At 46.3% G+C, this 17,051-nt stretch overlaps 1 protein-coding gene across 2 annotated transcripts in view; it reads left to right on the top strand.

Annotated features, from left to right (window-relative positions):
- Positions 1-17,051, top strand: part of asic2 (acid-sensing (proton-gated) ion channel 2) — a 191,802-nt gene that overhangs the window by 111,416 nt on the left and 63,335 nt on the right. The window contains exon 1 of one of the 2 annotated variants that reach the window (XM_068337185.1): positions 7,657-9,287. The exons of the other annotated variant lie outside the window; for it this stretch is intronic. Within the exon in view, the coding sequence (XP_068193286.1) occupies positions 8,595-9,287 (693 nt within the window). The 5' untranslated portion in view covers positions 7,657-8,594. Of the gene's footprint in view, positions 1-7,656; positions 9,288-17,051 lie in introns of those variants that run through there. 2 annotated transcript variants of the gene reach the window in all.

The following is a 17,051-nucleotide window of genomic DNA, read 5'->3' as shown; positions in this document are numbered from 1 at the left end:
TGGTTTGATTTGTACTTTCGTGAGTTCATGTCTCTTACTCTTGGAAACTGCCTGAAAGAGTAAATACAGTCTCGTTTTCTGGACATCAATCGCTTCTGGCCTTTGTGACGCCTCTTTGCAATTGCTCCCACCTACCTGAATCATCAATTTCCAGTTCGTCGCCTCCAAGTAAATAGCAAGGTCTTCCCAGAGGGATGATGGGAAACCTGCATCTTTGTATAGGAGGGAGTGAAATGAACCTACCATTCGCTCATCAGAAGGGAGGCGTACTTCCAGCAAAGTCGCCGTCCCCATGTTGAGGGTCAGTCACCAACAGACACACCAAGAAGTTGTGAATAACGGCAGCTTTGACTGCCTGTTGCTATGGTGATCTTTTTTAGATCCAGGCTTGTTCACTGGAACTTTGAAAGGGATGAAAGGCACGACCCGCAGCTGATCAGAAAGGAGCGCTGACCCAGACGAAGGCACAGCGCTCGTAAACGAAGGTGGTATTTGGAGGAAGAAAAGGCGTATGAATAATTAGAAATGGCTGCTTTTTAACAACGACCCCAGTCTGGTGCCAGACTTTCTTTTTCCTTTGGCATTAACAGCTATATTTTGCTCTACTCTGGTGCTGCGGGCCGCCTTGAGGTGTGTGCGCCGCTTCGCAGTCGAGTCTTGAAGGTTACACGCAGCACATCTGACAAACGACCCGGCCCTTCGTTCCTGCTCATGGTAATCACTTCCTTGATTGATCGCGCCGCCGCGAAGGACTAATAGCATCATTAGCCAGAACTGTTGTGGCAGCCGCTGCTCGGAGATTTCTATTCTCCCCCTCCGAAATTGTCTTTAGCCTGTCTTTTATTATTTAGAAGGTAAATCCAGACAGGTTCATTTCAGACATAATTGACTTTGATCCTTATGCAAAACATAAATCACCTGACCGGCCTCATCGTTCATGTCGCACATTGCATGCCTGTTGGCGGGAGCTGTCATAACCGTGGAAACCCCCCCAAAACAAATGCTCAAATGAGGGAAAGGAGAATGAATGATGCAAAAGAAGGAGCGCAAGAAGACGGAGAGAGACGTAAAACACATCGGTGTCAGTGACTTGTGATTCCAGGATCGTTAGAAATACGTCACCGAACAAAATTGTCCGCCGTCGGCAGAAAGTGCCTCGACTGACAGCCTCGTGATCCATGAGGCGAGTCGTCACGGCGAGGTAGACTCTCGATGAGGATGATAAGAGTCCCAGTCTGACGGACACCAGAAGCTTTGAACGCAGCGGGAGTTCAGGCACCGATTCCAGCCGACGACTGAAATCTTGAATATGAAGCAGAAATTAGAAATGAGGTTAAAGTTTGGGACTTTTTAGTTTCTGGCTCCTCAGTTGTGTCGGACTTGAGGAAATAGATTTTATATCCTTAGATGAAAAAACGTAGAAAACGAGGATTAGTTCTTTATAAATGCTCTGCAGAGAGAAACTTCTTCTGTACAGTTTCGTCATTGAGTTTTCAAGTGTTTTTAATCCAAAAAGAATTGAATCTAATTTCATCGTTTTCATTTTCGATGAGGATCTTTTCTTACCATTTTCTGGAAAAATAATTGACATGTCTATCATTTCTTGAGTCCAAACAGTCTAAAACTCTGCTTGAGGGAAAGAATTTTACATTTTTTAATAAATAATGAGTTCCAAGGATTATTAAATTGGCAAGTTTTGGAAATCATAAAACCCCAAGGCTCAGTCTTTTAGACAAATAAAAGACCTCAATATTCAAAAGCCCGGTTTGCGTCAAAAGGTTTTGCGTCAAACCGATTGAGGGGAATCTCGTATTCCAACAAAAGACCTCCCAAAGTTGTGTTAACCAATGGGAATCTTCCACCTGCACATGGGGGCGTGGCCTCCAACAAACTGTCCTAGCAATTAAACTCGTTGGTGGTGGTGTTGCCCTCCAAACCAGACTGCAATCCAGATCTGGATCCAATCTGAGTGGGATTCGTGCCCGGGGTTTGTTCTAGTCCCTTCTAGTTCCAACTCCTTCAAAAACCTGCAGAAAGAACGCCGGCAGCTTCGTGATTTTGGCAAATAATGTTGCAATTAAGTGCTTTTAACGACCCAGCAGAGATCACACCTCCATCGCCTCGTTCTTCAGCCTGATGCAAATTGTGTGTGTCTTTGTGAACTTCTTGTGAGTGGGTGGCCGAAGGGAGTTGTAAAGGGCAGGAGTGTGTGTGTCGAGGTTGTTCCGCTGCCAAGCTGTCAGTGTGTGTTTGGTTAGCGTCAGCCGAGGGACATTATTGGTTTAAGCAGAGCTAACGCTTTAATAGCGAGAGTGGGAATCCAGCAGGATAAACAGCCCAACGCTCGCTTTTATCCAAACAAAGACGCAATTTTAAAGCCTTTAACAGATTCATTCTGCGGCGAACGATCCACCAGGTCCTCGTTCCTGCTGGAAGGGCCTCCCTTCTGCTCTAATTGCTCTCTCTTGTCTTACGCTGGGAAGGTGCCGACAGCAGGAAGGTACGATCGGTCTGATCGATCAGAAAACACACAAAGGGAGCTGAGAATCATCTCAAACATCCGTCGCTCAGTTCTCACCCCCAACGTTTTATTCGTGACCCTCAGACGGAGGGCGTTCGCTTCTGATCCAGCTGGAAAATCAACTTAGATCTCGACAGACAGACTCGCTTTAGTTGCTAGCATGATGCAGCAACAGGGTGCATTGTTGGGTAGTGGAGGCTGAAGAAAACGAAAAAACACATTTAATTTTGTTCTGCTCCATTGATGATGTCACTGGAGTGCGGCGCTAAATTGATGAAATACTCCTTTATCAATTGAGTCAAACTGAAATGTTGAATTTTGTTAGATTGAACTCATAAGAAGTAAAAATAACAAATAACAAAAAGCCTTAACCTTCTGCTAAATGTTACGCCGGGACTTAATTAAAAGCAAAAATAATGGTGCAACCGTTACCACGGTGACACATTTGAGCTTCATCAGGCAGGCTTTTATTGAGGTGTGTGTGTGTGTGTGTGTTTCCTGACCACAGAACTGTTTACCTTATAAAAACTCACCAGCATCAGGTTGTCGTGGTTACGCTGCAACATCAGCTCCAGCTCTTGGAACCAGTTTTACTTTCACCTTGATTGATTGATTGGCTGATTATGCCGGGGAATAAAATGATTGCTTCTGTTATGGATTAGATCTGATGTAATAAAAAAACGTTTTTTTCACTTGAGTCCTTGTTTTAAAAAAAAAAATTGAGCTTTTAAAGAAAACCCTGGCTTTATGTTTGATATTTTTTCCGCACAAACACCGTTAGAGCTTTGTGAGATTTAATTCCGTCATCCCAGACGCGACCTCTACCTGAAGGTCAGTTCCAATCAGACGGACCAACTCTCCATCCACCATCTTATTTTTAAAGCCATTCCAGAAATGAAAAGCCTTTTTCCACAATGCCCCCCACCACCACCACCCTCCACTCCAGACTATATTTCTCTTGTACTAGCTTCAAACAAACATGATTACCTAAATAAGTTAACAAGACGGGGTTGATGGAGTCCAAAATAATATCTTTAATCCTCAATAAGAGGAGCTGCTGTTGTTTTTGAACATCCGACCTGGTGGAGGTTTGGACTTTGAGTTCTGCCGTTTTATTCCTCTGATATCTGATAATCAGTGTTTATCCAGACGATATGCTGGGAACTAGCAAAGCAAAGGTCAGGCTTTTTAATACCTGCACCAGCCCAACGCACTTAATGAACACCTGAACCCAACATGACCCACAATCCATCAGTGTTCCGGTGCCGACGTTCTCCATCTCTTCCCTCAGACAGACCAGCAGGTAAGTAAACAGGTGAGTAAGATTAGCTGTGGATGAACTCCCTCCTTCTCACAAACACGTTTTAACAAGATGAATGCCACCGAGTCAGCATTGATCCGCCTGTCCGAACCAAAAAAAAAAAGAGCAAAGAGAAAAAGAGCAACAAAAAATTTTCGCTCCTCTTTGCTGCGTGATCGTATTTTCTTGATATTCATACGTAAAAAGACAAATGAGGAATCTCTTTCAGAGCCGCCAGACGCTTTAGCTCTGATGAAACGGATTCCCCTCGATGTCTGATGATCGAAACAACCCATTTGTAAAAATCTGTAAAGCCCCTCCAGTTTTTGATCCGTCGCTCTGAGGCTCTGTTTCTACTTCTATGGTGAATGTCCGTCATCTTCGTTTTCTTCTGACGGAGTTCGGTTCAGGTTCAACGTGATCTGAGTTTCGTACGTTCGCTAACTGAGACATCAAAGCCGCCTGGATTGGCGTTTCATGTTAGCCAGACGTGTAGCGTGTAGCTACGTATGTCGGAAGCGTGTTTGATCATCATGAGCCATCAGGTGGTTTGAGCTTGAACTGTTAGCATGCTCTTAATGCTAATAATGCTAATCAGCAGCGCTGAAGATACAGCCTTGTAATTACAGGAGCATCATCATAATCATTATCACCATCCAAGCAATTCCTGTTTCCCCAGATCCTTGCTACCCAGAGGTAGCGTGGGGTGGGGTGGGGTTGAAAGGTGAACTTCCCCCCATCCCTCTCCCCTTTGCATTTAACAGAGGAAACCCATAAAGCAGAAGACTAGCTATTCATCGCCCCGCTTGCCATCACTGTCGCTTTAAATCAAGCCGGGGCTTTTGATGAATCGCACCCGGCTCCAAAGATGGCGCCCGCCGCTTTTTGTTCACCCGTCTCATGTTTCATCCACTCGCCGATGTCAGACGCCTCACCTGCATTTTCACGGACAAGGCCAGCAGTTAGCTCGCCTCCTCATGAATCATCCTCAACCGCCGCCGTCTTCGTCCCGTGGCTACAGTTCCGGAGCGGCCCTGCCGAGATCATTAGCATGCGTGCTATGCTAACAGTCCGCCATGCTTCCTCAACCGCTACGAGCGCTTTGATCCGAGGAGAATGTTGTTGTGGGAAGGCGAGCGAGAATCGAGGCCGGGGTGATTGTATCTGATGCTGGCGTTGGATTTACCCCTAATTAATCAGTGATTTCCCTCAAGTTTTAGAATTGCAAATGTGAGATCTGGAGCCTTTGAGCTGTTCTTTGCTCTGACTGCAGAGCTGGACCGGGGAACCCTCTTTATGGCTCCCAGCTAATTATTCACCCTGTGGATCCAGGCTCTGGAAGGCTGCCTGTGACTCAAGCTGTAGGCTGTGTGTGTGTGTGTGTGTGTGTGTGTGTGTGTGTGTGTGTGTGTGTGTGTGTGTGTGTGTGTGTGTGTGTGTGTGTGTTAGTGTGTGAGGTAGGCTTAGGGTAAGTAGATATTGATGTATCTGACATTTTTGCATCCCTGCTGTTTGTAACTCGAGCTCTTCTCCATCTCTTCCTCCAACGTCTCTAATTTATCGAGGCTGGTTATTTGACGGTGCAAGATGCATCCCGTTCAGCCGAAGAATCAAAACCAAATTCAGTCCGGTCATGTGAAGCTGGAAACTATCGGGAGGCTGGTCTCGTTTTGAGTTGATTGTTTTATAATCGTTTTGTTGGCAGTGATTCATTTATTTACAACTTATCTGGGGTGGTGACGACAATCCGGCGCAGGCGCCTGGCGTGAACGTGAAGGAGGAGCTCAGTTCTGTATCTGTATCTTCTGCAGCATCCCTGACAGACACTTTGCGCTCCCTGTATTGATGAAGCCTGTTTGGCTGCAGGAGGGTTATTTTTCATTGGTTAGTGTTCCGTTGGCAGAAGGAGCGCAGAAGCCTCGCCCGTAAAGCGTTGAGAAATGGGTTTAAATAAGAAATAAGGTGGAAAGATTTGTGCTAAAGCACGGCTCACTTCACGGCTGCTCCGAGGGTTGTTGAACACATTTTTATGCTGACGACACATTTATCAGGAATTACAGCCAATGATTTTTCTGACAACTTCCTGTTTGCTTTTTTGTAGTTTGAAGGCACCGGATTTAAGGTTCAAAGTGATTTATTTACTTAATTCCTTTTAAGAAAATAAAAAAGAGATCATTACAATGACGTATATAACAGCTGTGAAGGGTTTTAAACTGGTTCCCTTCAAAGATTTTGCCAACAAATGAAGTGTGTAAAGATTAAAAGGGACATTCATGTAGTTATTTTTTAGTCTGTGTGTTTCATCGTGTTTGCCCAGAAAGGACAAACTGTGACGCCTTCGAGTCTTCCCCTCAGAGAAAGATGAGGGTCATTCAGTAGGTTGTAGTATTCAAACGCACCACTAGGTGTCACCGCATCACCCAACTGCACTTCAAATGAAATAGATAAATAAACACAAAAAAAACAAATGATAACAATGTTTGATTTGTGTTTTTTGCAGTTCATTACGAATCCACTGGGGGCGATAGAGAGTCAAAGGAAAGCTTTCACTCTGATGACAAGGATTTTACGTGAGCGCCTAACAATCACACTCTATAAACAACGATAAATAAAAAGATAACTTATTTACATAACTGTATTAAATGTTTGTTAGTAACATTTACTTCATGCATCAAACACAGGACTAAAAAAGGCAGATAGAAATTAGCGACAGCATCTAAGTTCTATCGCTTCTTTGAGACTCACATATTTGAACCTTGATATAAACATACCCAACATAACACTAAAAATTCCAAAACTGTATCAGCATAAAATGAAAACCCACAAAAGAATCCGGTTTTTTTTATGTTTTCAAAAGCAGTTCAGTTCAACAAATTTCCTCACATGCAGATAAAAGATTTTTCACCTTGGCTCAAATTTTTTTTAATAAAAGTTGAATCACGATTTAAAATGTGGTTTTAGTAACAACACCTTATTAACTGGTTTTTGACAAACTTCTGTAACTAATAAACTAAAGAGTGTCTAATTATAGCCCCTCTCCCACATCTTAATTCCTACTCAAAGAACATGTAAAATTAAAAGTGATCAAATTCCTGTGGTGTTTCTGAGCTCCTCTCAAACTCTCATGTGAAGAGTCTCTGATCCAACTGTGACCGTGTGACTAAGCGGCGGCAAACGGTGGCGGTATGATGGTGGGGGGGTAGTGGGGGTACAAGGACGGTGAAGTGCGAGACGGGCGCTCTTATCGGTAACGCCGGCTGCCTGGGCAGAGCGGCGGCGACGGAAGAGGGGGAGGAGAGGAGGAGGTGCGGCGGGAAGAGAATCCGCCAGAAAACCGGAGCAAAGCAGGAGCGAAACGGCAGCAACCGGCAGAGAGGGTTGGTGGGGGTGCTGGGGAGGAGTAAGGGAGGGAGATCAGTGAGGGGGGAGAAGTCATTCTGAGGAGCGAGAGGAAGCAAGCCGGATGAAGCAGACAAGGACGCGGAGGGAGGAAACGACACGGAGGAGCCTTCCCTGACGGAAGAGAGGAAGAGGAGTGAAGCAAGGCGTGCACAAAGTGAAGAAGAGGAAGAGGAGGAAGCTGTCAGGAGGTCGAGCTCATGGGGCTTGACTGACAAGAGGAGGAGGAGGAGGAGGAGGAGGAGAAAGAACGCCCGGGCAAGTTGATGGATTTTGATTTGGGAGAGTATTTTTAGAAAGAGGAGCGGAGACACGAGTGGAATATTGAGATTATAGCTCTCTTTGAGTTGGGGAGGGAGGTGGTGGGGGGAGGACAAGGGGGGAGAGCAACAGGAAAGAGGGAGATGTGGAGATCAGAGTGTGACAGAACAGATTATCTCTGGTCTCCTCTCCCGCAGGAGGCAGCGACCGTCCACCGTCGCTCGCTCTAGCCGCCTGCCTCCACGTGAAACACGGGTGGAGCGCGTGTCTCGCCGTGGAGCCGAGGAGGAGTTCCACTACGAGACGTCGCTTCCTCCCGGTTACCCACCGGACCTCCTAACGCCGACTGGGGTTAGGAGGGGGGGGGTGATCTCCAGCGAGTCGAAGCTTCAAAAGTGAGACCTCAAAGTGAGACAGAAAACAACCTGGGAGACTTTTGAATCCGTTTTTTTTTATTTTTTTTTACTTAACAGAAGAAAGGAACTGATTTCTTTTATTTTTTTGCCTTCGGCTGACGATCATCCTGAAAAAAACCCAACATAACTCAAGAAGAAGAGAAACGACTGCGCTCCGCCGTAACGGTCTGCGCCACGCCGCGCCGTTCCCTTCGCTGTCGGCTCATTATTTTAATTAACTTCCCTTCTTTCATTTGTTTTCGCGTCCTCTGCTTAGCCGTCGGTATTTTGTATTCCACCCTCCCCTCTCTCCCTCTCTCCTCCCCTCCCTCTCCCACTCGCTCCCTCTGTCTCATCCTCTCTCGCTTGCTGTCACACTAACTGCGGAGGATGCAGGAGTCACTCATGTAGAAGCCACCTTGCTTGGAGCCCATTTGCCTATCTATTTTTTTCCCACCTCTTCCCCGTCTCACCGTGGAGTCGGATGATTGGATCACCCTGAGACGGAGAAAACGAGGGAGTCGACCAACAACAACAACAAGTAGCTGCTGCTGAGAGCGTCGGAGCTCCTGCAGGAGGACTCGACTTCAGATTTTGTCAAGAGGTACTTCTATGCGTGCCTGCGGCGTTTTTACAACCGGGAGCGGGTCAGTGGCGCGTGGAGGGCCAAACCGATATCCGGGTGTGGATTACAGTAGTGGATTTATCCTGGAGCTACATGTGGGCCCCAGCCCATGAGGCCTGGCTGGGAAATGAAGCCTTTCCCGCGGTTGTAGGAGCGCTGTGGTCAGCTATGGCCCTGGAGGGACGTTGCCTCCGCCAGGGTTCCCCGGCCATGATCAGGAAAGGTCGCAAACGACGTCCCGCCAAGCCGCCTCTTGTTCGGGTCACTTCCACCCTGCTGTCCAGGACGCGCCTACACGGCCTGAGGTACGTTTGTGTCCCCGGTGGCTCTGTAGGCCGAAGGGCCTTCTGGCTGCTGGCCTTCTGCACCTCCCTGGGGCTTCTCTTGTCCTGGTCCTCCAACCGCCTCCTGCACTGGCTTTCCTTCCCCACGTACACCCGGGTCCACACGGAGTGGGCCAAGGAACTGTCCTTCCCCACGGTCACCATCTGCAACAACAACCCCATCCGTCTGTACAAGCTCACCAAGAGCGACTTGTACTTTGCCGGCCACTGGCTGGGCCTGCTCTTGGCCAACCGGACGGTGAGGCCCATGGTGCTGGACTTGCTCCAAGAAGACCGTCAGGCCTGGTTCAGCAAGTTATCAGACTTCAGGCTCTTTCTGCCGCCCAGAAACTTTGAGGGAACCAATCTGGAGTTTATGGATAGACTGAGCCACCAACTGGACGACATGCTCCTCTCGTGCAAGTACAGAGGAGAGCCCTGTGGCAGCCACAACTTCTCCTCAGTAAGTCCAGCTCCTTCTGTTTGCTTGACGCTTGGTGCCAAGTCTGTACCTCCCCCTCAAACTCCGACCTCCCGGCAAGATTTCTTTAGTGTCAGTTAAACATCAACCAGAGTTTAAGTTATTCAAACGCGTAGCGGGATGCTGACACTACAAATTGGCTGGTTTAACTCATCCTTAGTGGGCATCTTCATCACGGCCTCATTGGCTGAGTTACGCGGCTATAAAAGACATAGTAAAAACATGGCATGCAAGCTATCGCAACGTTGTGTTTCCATCACAGGAAAGATTAGCACAAGTGCAGCTGCACAGTTATTAAATCAACAGTAGAGTTTAATGAGTGCCTGCACAGCAAAGATGACACGTGCATTAAGCTTGAACGACATGCGAAGCGTCTCCAGCCTCGTTACGCCACGGATGGAACAGGTTACGTGAACAGCGGAATCGAAGTACAGTGAACTTTGTCTTATTTCGTTCGGGTGTTTGTCCTCCTTTTTTTTGCGTGGGTAGCTGTGGGATTGTAGTTGTGTGTGTCTGTCCTTTGTTACTCTTTCTTGGCTCGCCGTAAGTGTGGCAGATGTTTCCTCTGCAGTAATACAGATGCTTCGACGGCTCTTCAAACTTTTCCATTATTTTTTAAATCACTTCCTGCGCGTTTCCACCGGCAACACAACCTCAGAATGGGTGTTTTAAGTCTAATGCCTTATCTTTACACTTCTGGAAAGTCTGATATGTCTTTCCATCAATAGTGATACAGTCTTGCGTTGCTATGAATGCCTTGTGATTGACGAGAACTTTTATTTTTACATGTAAAAGTATGTTCACAGGTGTTGAGAAGCACTGCTGAAGAGTTGCTTCAAGTGATGTCACTTGGGGCAACATGGCCGAAGTGACCCGAACTCACCTGATGGATGCTCCAAACTTATTGCAGCTGAATCTCCAACCACATCCACAACTGATCATTTTTGTTCAGTTGACAAGGACACAATATCCTATCTCTGTCTGTTTTACTTCCTGTAACCATCAGTTGTGAGACCAATGAAGCTCAATGGGTGGATAGCCCCCTTTTTATGCACAATTTGATCACAAGTTTTCTATAAAAAGTTTTCTAATATTCAGCTCTTGAATAAAACATATCCTGCTGTTGGTGAAAGCACAAACTCATCGTTACAATCTGAAATCGGCACAATTAGAAACACTCGACTGAACACAGATGCCATTCTTAAGAAACAAAAGGAAACACCTCATTTCGTTGTGTTCATCTTTTGTTTTCTTGTTGCCAGCTGCTGTTTTTTGTTTTTTTTTAAGCAAATAGCTGCTCTTTTTTTGCCCATGTTGTTGAGTCTCTGACAGAAACTGGACGGGGTGAATCGGCCTGCTTCCATGGAGACGCGTTGCTGGAAGGGATGGGCCAGAATAAACACCAACACCCGGTAAAGAAGGACGTAGACATGCCTCTGCAGAAATATCCCTGCACTGAGTCGGATGTAAAGCTCCGTCAATGGTGTTGGTGTTGAGGGCTTGGATCATTTGTAGGGTTCTTTGGGGTGGGGTTGTACGAGGTACTGGTTCATCGGGGTATAACTTACTGGCACAGGCCCAGTTTTTACTGGCAGGGAAATACAGCAATATACCGCTAAGGACAGGGTCAGCTGTAAAGAAATAAATCAATACCCTTATCTGCTATATTTAGAATATTTCTGCTGCTTCTTGCTGTGTCATTTTCCTGTAGCTATTGCTTCTGTGTTATGCAGCAAATTTAGTCTTTGTGTCCAGTTCACTGCAGCGTTTTACAGGTTCTTCATCTTTGTTAATGTCCGTTCTTTGTTGCCCAGAAACTCCCGGGTCATCCTTTATGCCGGGGTAACGCTCTAGCGGCTCTGGATTCTCCGTCACAATGGCTGCTGCCTCTCGTTGGCGGATTTCAGTGTGGTCACACTTTGCCTGATGAAGGATTTCCTGGCATTCGCTCAGTGATGACGGAGGAAAGATTGTCCTCTGAGAGCAGCCGCCGTGCAAATGTTAAGCAACCAATCACTCTGAAGTATCAGTAAATCCTAAGGGGATGGGTTGAGGCCGAGGCGGGACGGGTCGCTGCAGCAGCAGCAGCCTAATTTCTAACACAATAACAGTGTCACATCCATAGTAAGAATATAAAAACCTTGTTTTTTTCTGGTAATAGTCGGGGTTGTTGTAACACCGAGGCACTGCCTGCTTCCTTATCTTGTTCCACCTCATAAGGGGGACTCGGTGCTTTTAACAGGCCTTCAGTGGTTCTGCTAATCTCATTATCCGGTTGCTGCAAGTCAGCAAACACTCCCTGAGGCCCATTCATTATCACTACATTTACAGCACTGTCACTGTACCAGCAGAAACAATGCAACCGCCAGATTAAATGGGGACAGGAAACAAGCCGGACCTGCCAGTAAATAAAGAGCTCCATGTACCTGCATGCATTAGGTGTCTCCGAGGGTAAGTGAAGCATCCGGTGAGGGGGTAATGCAGGGTTAAAGGTGCAGAGGAGGCTTTGAACTGCCAGGGGCAAAGGAGGAGGAAGGTAACAGCCAGAGTGAGCATCATGTTGGCGATGCACATCCATCCCATAACTCTGGCCAACGTCTTGAAGCAACAGCGGTAGGGTTTAATGCGCTGGATGCAGAGCATCAAAGTGAACGGGAACCGGCAGACGTTGGGCTAATCAATAAATCTATTAGCTTTGTGCTGTAGTTTACGCCGATCCATTTTTCTTCCACATCTCCGGCGCCGATAAAGCTCCCAGCCACCCTGCAGCTCGTCCAGACTACCCAACCCGTGCGACCGAGCCCAGTAAAACGTAAATGATACCTTATCAAGCGTCTCCGTGGAGGCAGATACGCATCTCCAGCTTCTGCCGAGCTGCGTCCAGGACAAGATAACCGCGCCTGCGATGACAAATTAAACCGTGCTCGGAGTTGGAGCACAACGCCTAATCACACTCCAGGCGGCGGATGAAGAAAAGGTGGATCCTTTTGCCCGACCGCTGTAATGAGTCAAGTCCCGTCTCCAGAGAAACCTCACAACTGCAAAGCTGCACGACGTGTCCAGAAGCTTCTGGCTTCAGCAGGCTCGATTATGCATTTGAGAAAAGACTATCAATGCATCCATCAGTGCCTCCTCCATAAATAACACATATTAAAAACCGCTCGCCAAAGGAATGGAAGATTTGTCAAATCCTGATTCGTCTGCGGAACAATTTTACAAGGCATGTCAGAGGTTTATTCTTCAGGCGGCGGTTGTTATATAACCTGAGGTGCGGGACCTGGAAGGGTCACCGGCAGCGATGAACCCGGAGCGACTTATCGTTTACAGTCTCACTCAGTTGCACCGAACTTTTTAGTGTCTTTCAGCTCGTTATTTTACTTTTATGGTCGACAACTTTAAGGCGCTTCTCGCTGACGCCAGAAGCTAAAATGACAAATGCATCCGTCTGGCCTGACAAAGAGCAAACAGGAAGCAGTAAAGACAACTTTATTCGCGCAGGATGAGCGAATACAGAACTTATATCAAATTGAAAGACGATAGTATTTCCTCTACTGTCCTGAATGTTTGCCTCTGCTGCCTGAAGGGATTTATCAGCAGTTTGACATTTAGCTAAACAAGTTGAATGAATGAGAAGCTGATGTCGATCCCTGGAGTTCTTAAGCTAAATGAAGAACCAGGAAAGGACGGGTCTACGCAGTTTATTTTTATTCCTACTTAAATGATTAATATCTAGACAACTAATACATAAATAATAAGGCAATCTACTGGATAAATAACCCAAAAAATGAATCTCATTTTTTATTTGTGCCATGTTTGCTGCCAAGGGAGATGGAATTGGGGTGTTGGTTAATCCCCTCTTAGCTGTTTTGCAGCTCCAAACTATCATTATGATATCGACTTTTTTAAATCCACTGTCGCTGGAGCGAATCTAAAGAGGCTGCCTCTCCAACACAAATCCATCTTTTAGCACTAATCACACAATCTCCTGAGATATTCACCTGCCATCTTTCCCTTTTTCTGGTGGTAGTGTATGTGTGTGGGGGGGTTCTTCAGCCGTTCTCCAAATGGCTCTTTTGTGTCGTTCGGGCTCACGTGTAATTGCTGAAGAATTGGTGGACTTCTGCCAGAAATCCATGTTTTATAAAAGGGTGATTTTCCTGCTATTCTCCAAAGGTTAATGGATTCAACATTGCAGCGTCTCCTGGGGAGGAATTATGTTTCAGAGCTGAGGTAGGGGTGTGGGGTTGGGGGTTAGGGGGGTTCGTCTTGTGTGGTTCAATCAGCAAACACACAACAAGCTCATCCATTTCTTTTTAGCTGCAGCTATTTTCGTTCTCCTGCTCTAATTATTTGCGCTTTCATTGTCAGCGTTTTCGGGAAGCATCTGCACCACCTGTTAACTTTACCCACCTCCCCCCCACATCAACCACATTAAACCCAATGAGGAGGCTGATTTGTGAAGCTGTCCATAAAGGCTGGTCAATCAGCGCCGGGCCTGGAGCTGCTGATGGAGCTTTAAGCACATCAGGTAACAATGCAGGTCCCCTACCATCTGTTATTGACCCACTTAGAAGGATTCTGTAAAGCCAGACTTATCGATTAGGATATCGATTTGTCTTCAAATCAAAGTGTTCAGCAGGTGAAGGCAGCTTCGCTATCGACAGCGACGGCGGTGTTGCATTTGGCATGTTCAGCACTCCTTTTCCAATTCAGCTCCTCACAACAAATCTATGGTCTTTTTATGAGATTGGGTTAGCTTCTTGATATGAACGGGCGTGGCACCACAGCCAGTTAGCCGCTAGGTAGCCGGCCATGGGCGATAGCTAGTAGCCGCTTTAATCTAAAATAATGGGAGCCTGGAATGTGATGAAAAGATCTGACGTGGTTAGAATGCATAAGGTCACGTCAACGTACGGCTTTTTAAAGGTTAGCTTTCCAAATGAGGGGGCTAATGGATGTTCTCCTCCATGAATGCCATTAGGTGAGCGGCGTCCAATCTCCGCCGCAGATGCTGTGGCACGAGCTAAAGTTAGCACGCGTGTCATTTAGTAAAGGAAGACGTGCATAATAACAGGGAAGATGGACGCAGTGACTGACTCTTAAAAGCTTGTGCATACGGATTGTTTGACCTCGCCCTCCCACACATACACACACACACACACATGCTCTGCATTACAGAAAATATATGCGTACTACTGCACCTACGATTAAAATGTATATTAAATTTCAGGGCTGTTCAGGAATAAACACCCACCCAGTATCTTCTCTCAGCCTCTCCTCTCGGCGTTTTGTCAAGGAATAAGTGCACCATAGAAGATGTATTAACGACAGTTAGCATAAAGCCAACACAACAAATGCAAAGAGTGCAAACATCCTCTGATACCAAAACCTCTACACACACTGTATGTCAAGTGTTTTGCATTAGAAATTTCAATATATTTCTGTCAGACAAAGTTAAAAAGCATCTACCAATGCGGTTTTCATACTTCTTTTTTTTTTTTCATACGTCTTCTTGAACCCGTGTCGAAGTGTATTTGAAGGGTTCATGCGGGAGAAGCATTGTACTGTCAAGTCAAAAACCTGTTGGTGCTTCACGGAAACTACATGATGGCAAATGGAACCAGGGCGTTGGTTTGAAAGAACCAGCAAGTAGTCTTGATACTGTCTCCATCAGCCCCAACACCCTACGTCAGCCGGTTGATCAAAAACGCTAAGGTCCCTTTTTTTTGTCTTGTTGAAAAGGTTAATTGCTAAAAGTACAGAAAGCCACTTTCACAGGATTTCATTTCATTTCATTTGTAGACAAACCGAGAACATCTTTTCAATTGAGTATCCCCCCCCCCCGTACCTCTCCCCTTCCCCACACACACAGACACACACACACACACACACACACACACACACACACACACACACACACACACACACACTGTCTGTGTGTGTTTTCACACCTTTGTCATGATCTTCCATCTCCTGTGGTTATTCCAGCTCACACCGAATGAGATCATTTCACTTTGCGAGACTCTCCAGCTCCTCACGGCCGCTGCTTCCTCCTCCATGTTGGGCGTTGTGTTTTTCTAGCAGTGTGTAGGTGGACGACTCGCTCCAGCTCTTAGGATGTTTCGGGTTGGCATGAAAGTTCTCGGCCTCGGGCTGAAATTGCTAATTCAGTCTGATATAAATATGAACCACCCTGTTTGAAAGTCATGCAGCTGCACTTTGCTTATCGGAGGAACCCAGTGAATATTTATTTGTCTTTGCAGAACGCTGGCTTCTCCAGCAGCGCTAAGTTGTGATCATTGTTGTCGGGATTTTTATCTTAAAGATTCAACATTTTCCATCAAATACTTTTGAGCATTGTTAACGGAGACACATCTCTCTTTCAGTTGGAGTCAACTTTGACAGCCTGATCTCGGCTGCTGTAAAATTATTGGAATAACAGTTGGATTTTTCATATTTCGTCCATTTTATGTCCTGCAACATTTGCCAGAAGCGTCTCTGAGTTCAAGCTGGGCTGACCAGTCAATCCACCCTTTATCCTGGGAAGGTCCAGGACGATCGAAAGGTGCCTTTGGGGTGGTGCTTCATACCCAAACATCCACTGTTCTTGATCCAAACCCTGCAGCTACGTTCTCAAGAGCCGACTTGAGCGACCCTCCCAAGGAGGAAGTTCATATCGACCCCTCGTATAGCTGATCTTTCAGATCACGATTCAGTCCCACAGCTGTTCAGCTGATCGTCTGAACGACTTCTAAATTGACAACCCAATGGTCCCACCGACGCAGGTGGGTGTTAAGGTACGGTACAATGCATTGTGGGAGCCTGGGTGCCCCGACACAGGTTCACGGAATCAAAATCGGTTACATCTGCCTTCGTGGCCTTCAGCAAGCACGTAGTCCCTGGTTTCTTCTGTCAAGTTCATGAGCGCTAGCAGAAGGATGCTACAGGTGAGCGTGAGCATGTCTGGATGAGAACTCGTCTGAGCAAACCTGTTCAAAGGAGGGCTGAGAGGGAAGGAGCAGAGCAAGGGCGAAGTCTGAGCCGACTAAAAAAAAAGAAAACGAACTGCGTGTTCTCGCTTGAATCTCAGCAGACTTCAAATGAAGAATCGAAAGATTGATACAGAAATATTCTCGGCTTTAAAAAGGTTGTGCATATTTGATAAAAACCTGGCTCCACCTCTAGCTAGCAGATATCATCCAATCCCATCCGCACAAACTTTCCCGATCAAGGATTTAAGGTGTTTTCCCGCCAAACATTCCTGACCTCTTGGTAAGTCAGGTGTTATGAACAGGATGCTACTGATGCCTGACTCAATCCATATTTTATCATTTTTCCATATGTCAGTACATCGGTATCAGTTTCTCAACTCATTGGGAATTCTTGAGAGGCAGTTAATTCCAGTCGGTTTTGTCGTGGTCGATGGTAAATTTAGCTGACGGAACGAAGGACGTCCGTTCCGTTTCAAGGGAAGGTGGTTCAAAAGTTTAAAGGGAAAAAAAACCCGATGCAACCTGGAAATTAAGACAGACTTTGAGAGGCGGAGACGTGGAGACTGGTCAGTTTTAAAGCAAAAGCATCAAAGAGTGAGATCTCGCGGCGCCGTCAATAATGTAGCACACTGGAAGCCTCGGTTCTGTTCGAGCTTCTGATGCGAATACCTTTATGAATAATGGAAACACAAGAAGCAATTGGTAGCACTTAATCCTGTTTACTTGACAACACACTTTAATTCAGCTTTGCCTC

Source organism: Antennarius striatus, chromosome 16 (genome assembly GCF_040054535.1).
Source record: "Antennarius striatus isolate MH-2024 chromosome 16, ASM4005453v1, whole genome shotgun sequence".
In the NCBI taxonomy this organism is placed as follows: domain Eukaryota; kingdom Metazoa; phylum Chordata; class Actinopteri; order Lophiiformes; family Antennariidae; genus Antennarius; species Antennarius striatus.
The sequence above is the reverse complement of the archived record's forward strand: the minus strand, read 5'-3'. Positions and strand labels throughout refer to the sequence as shown.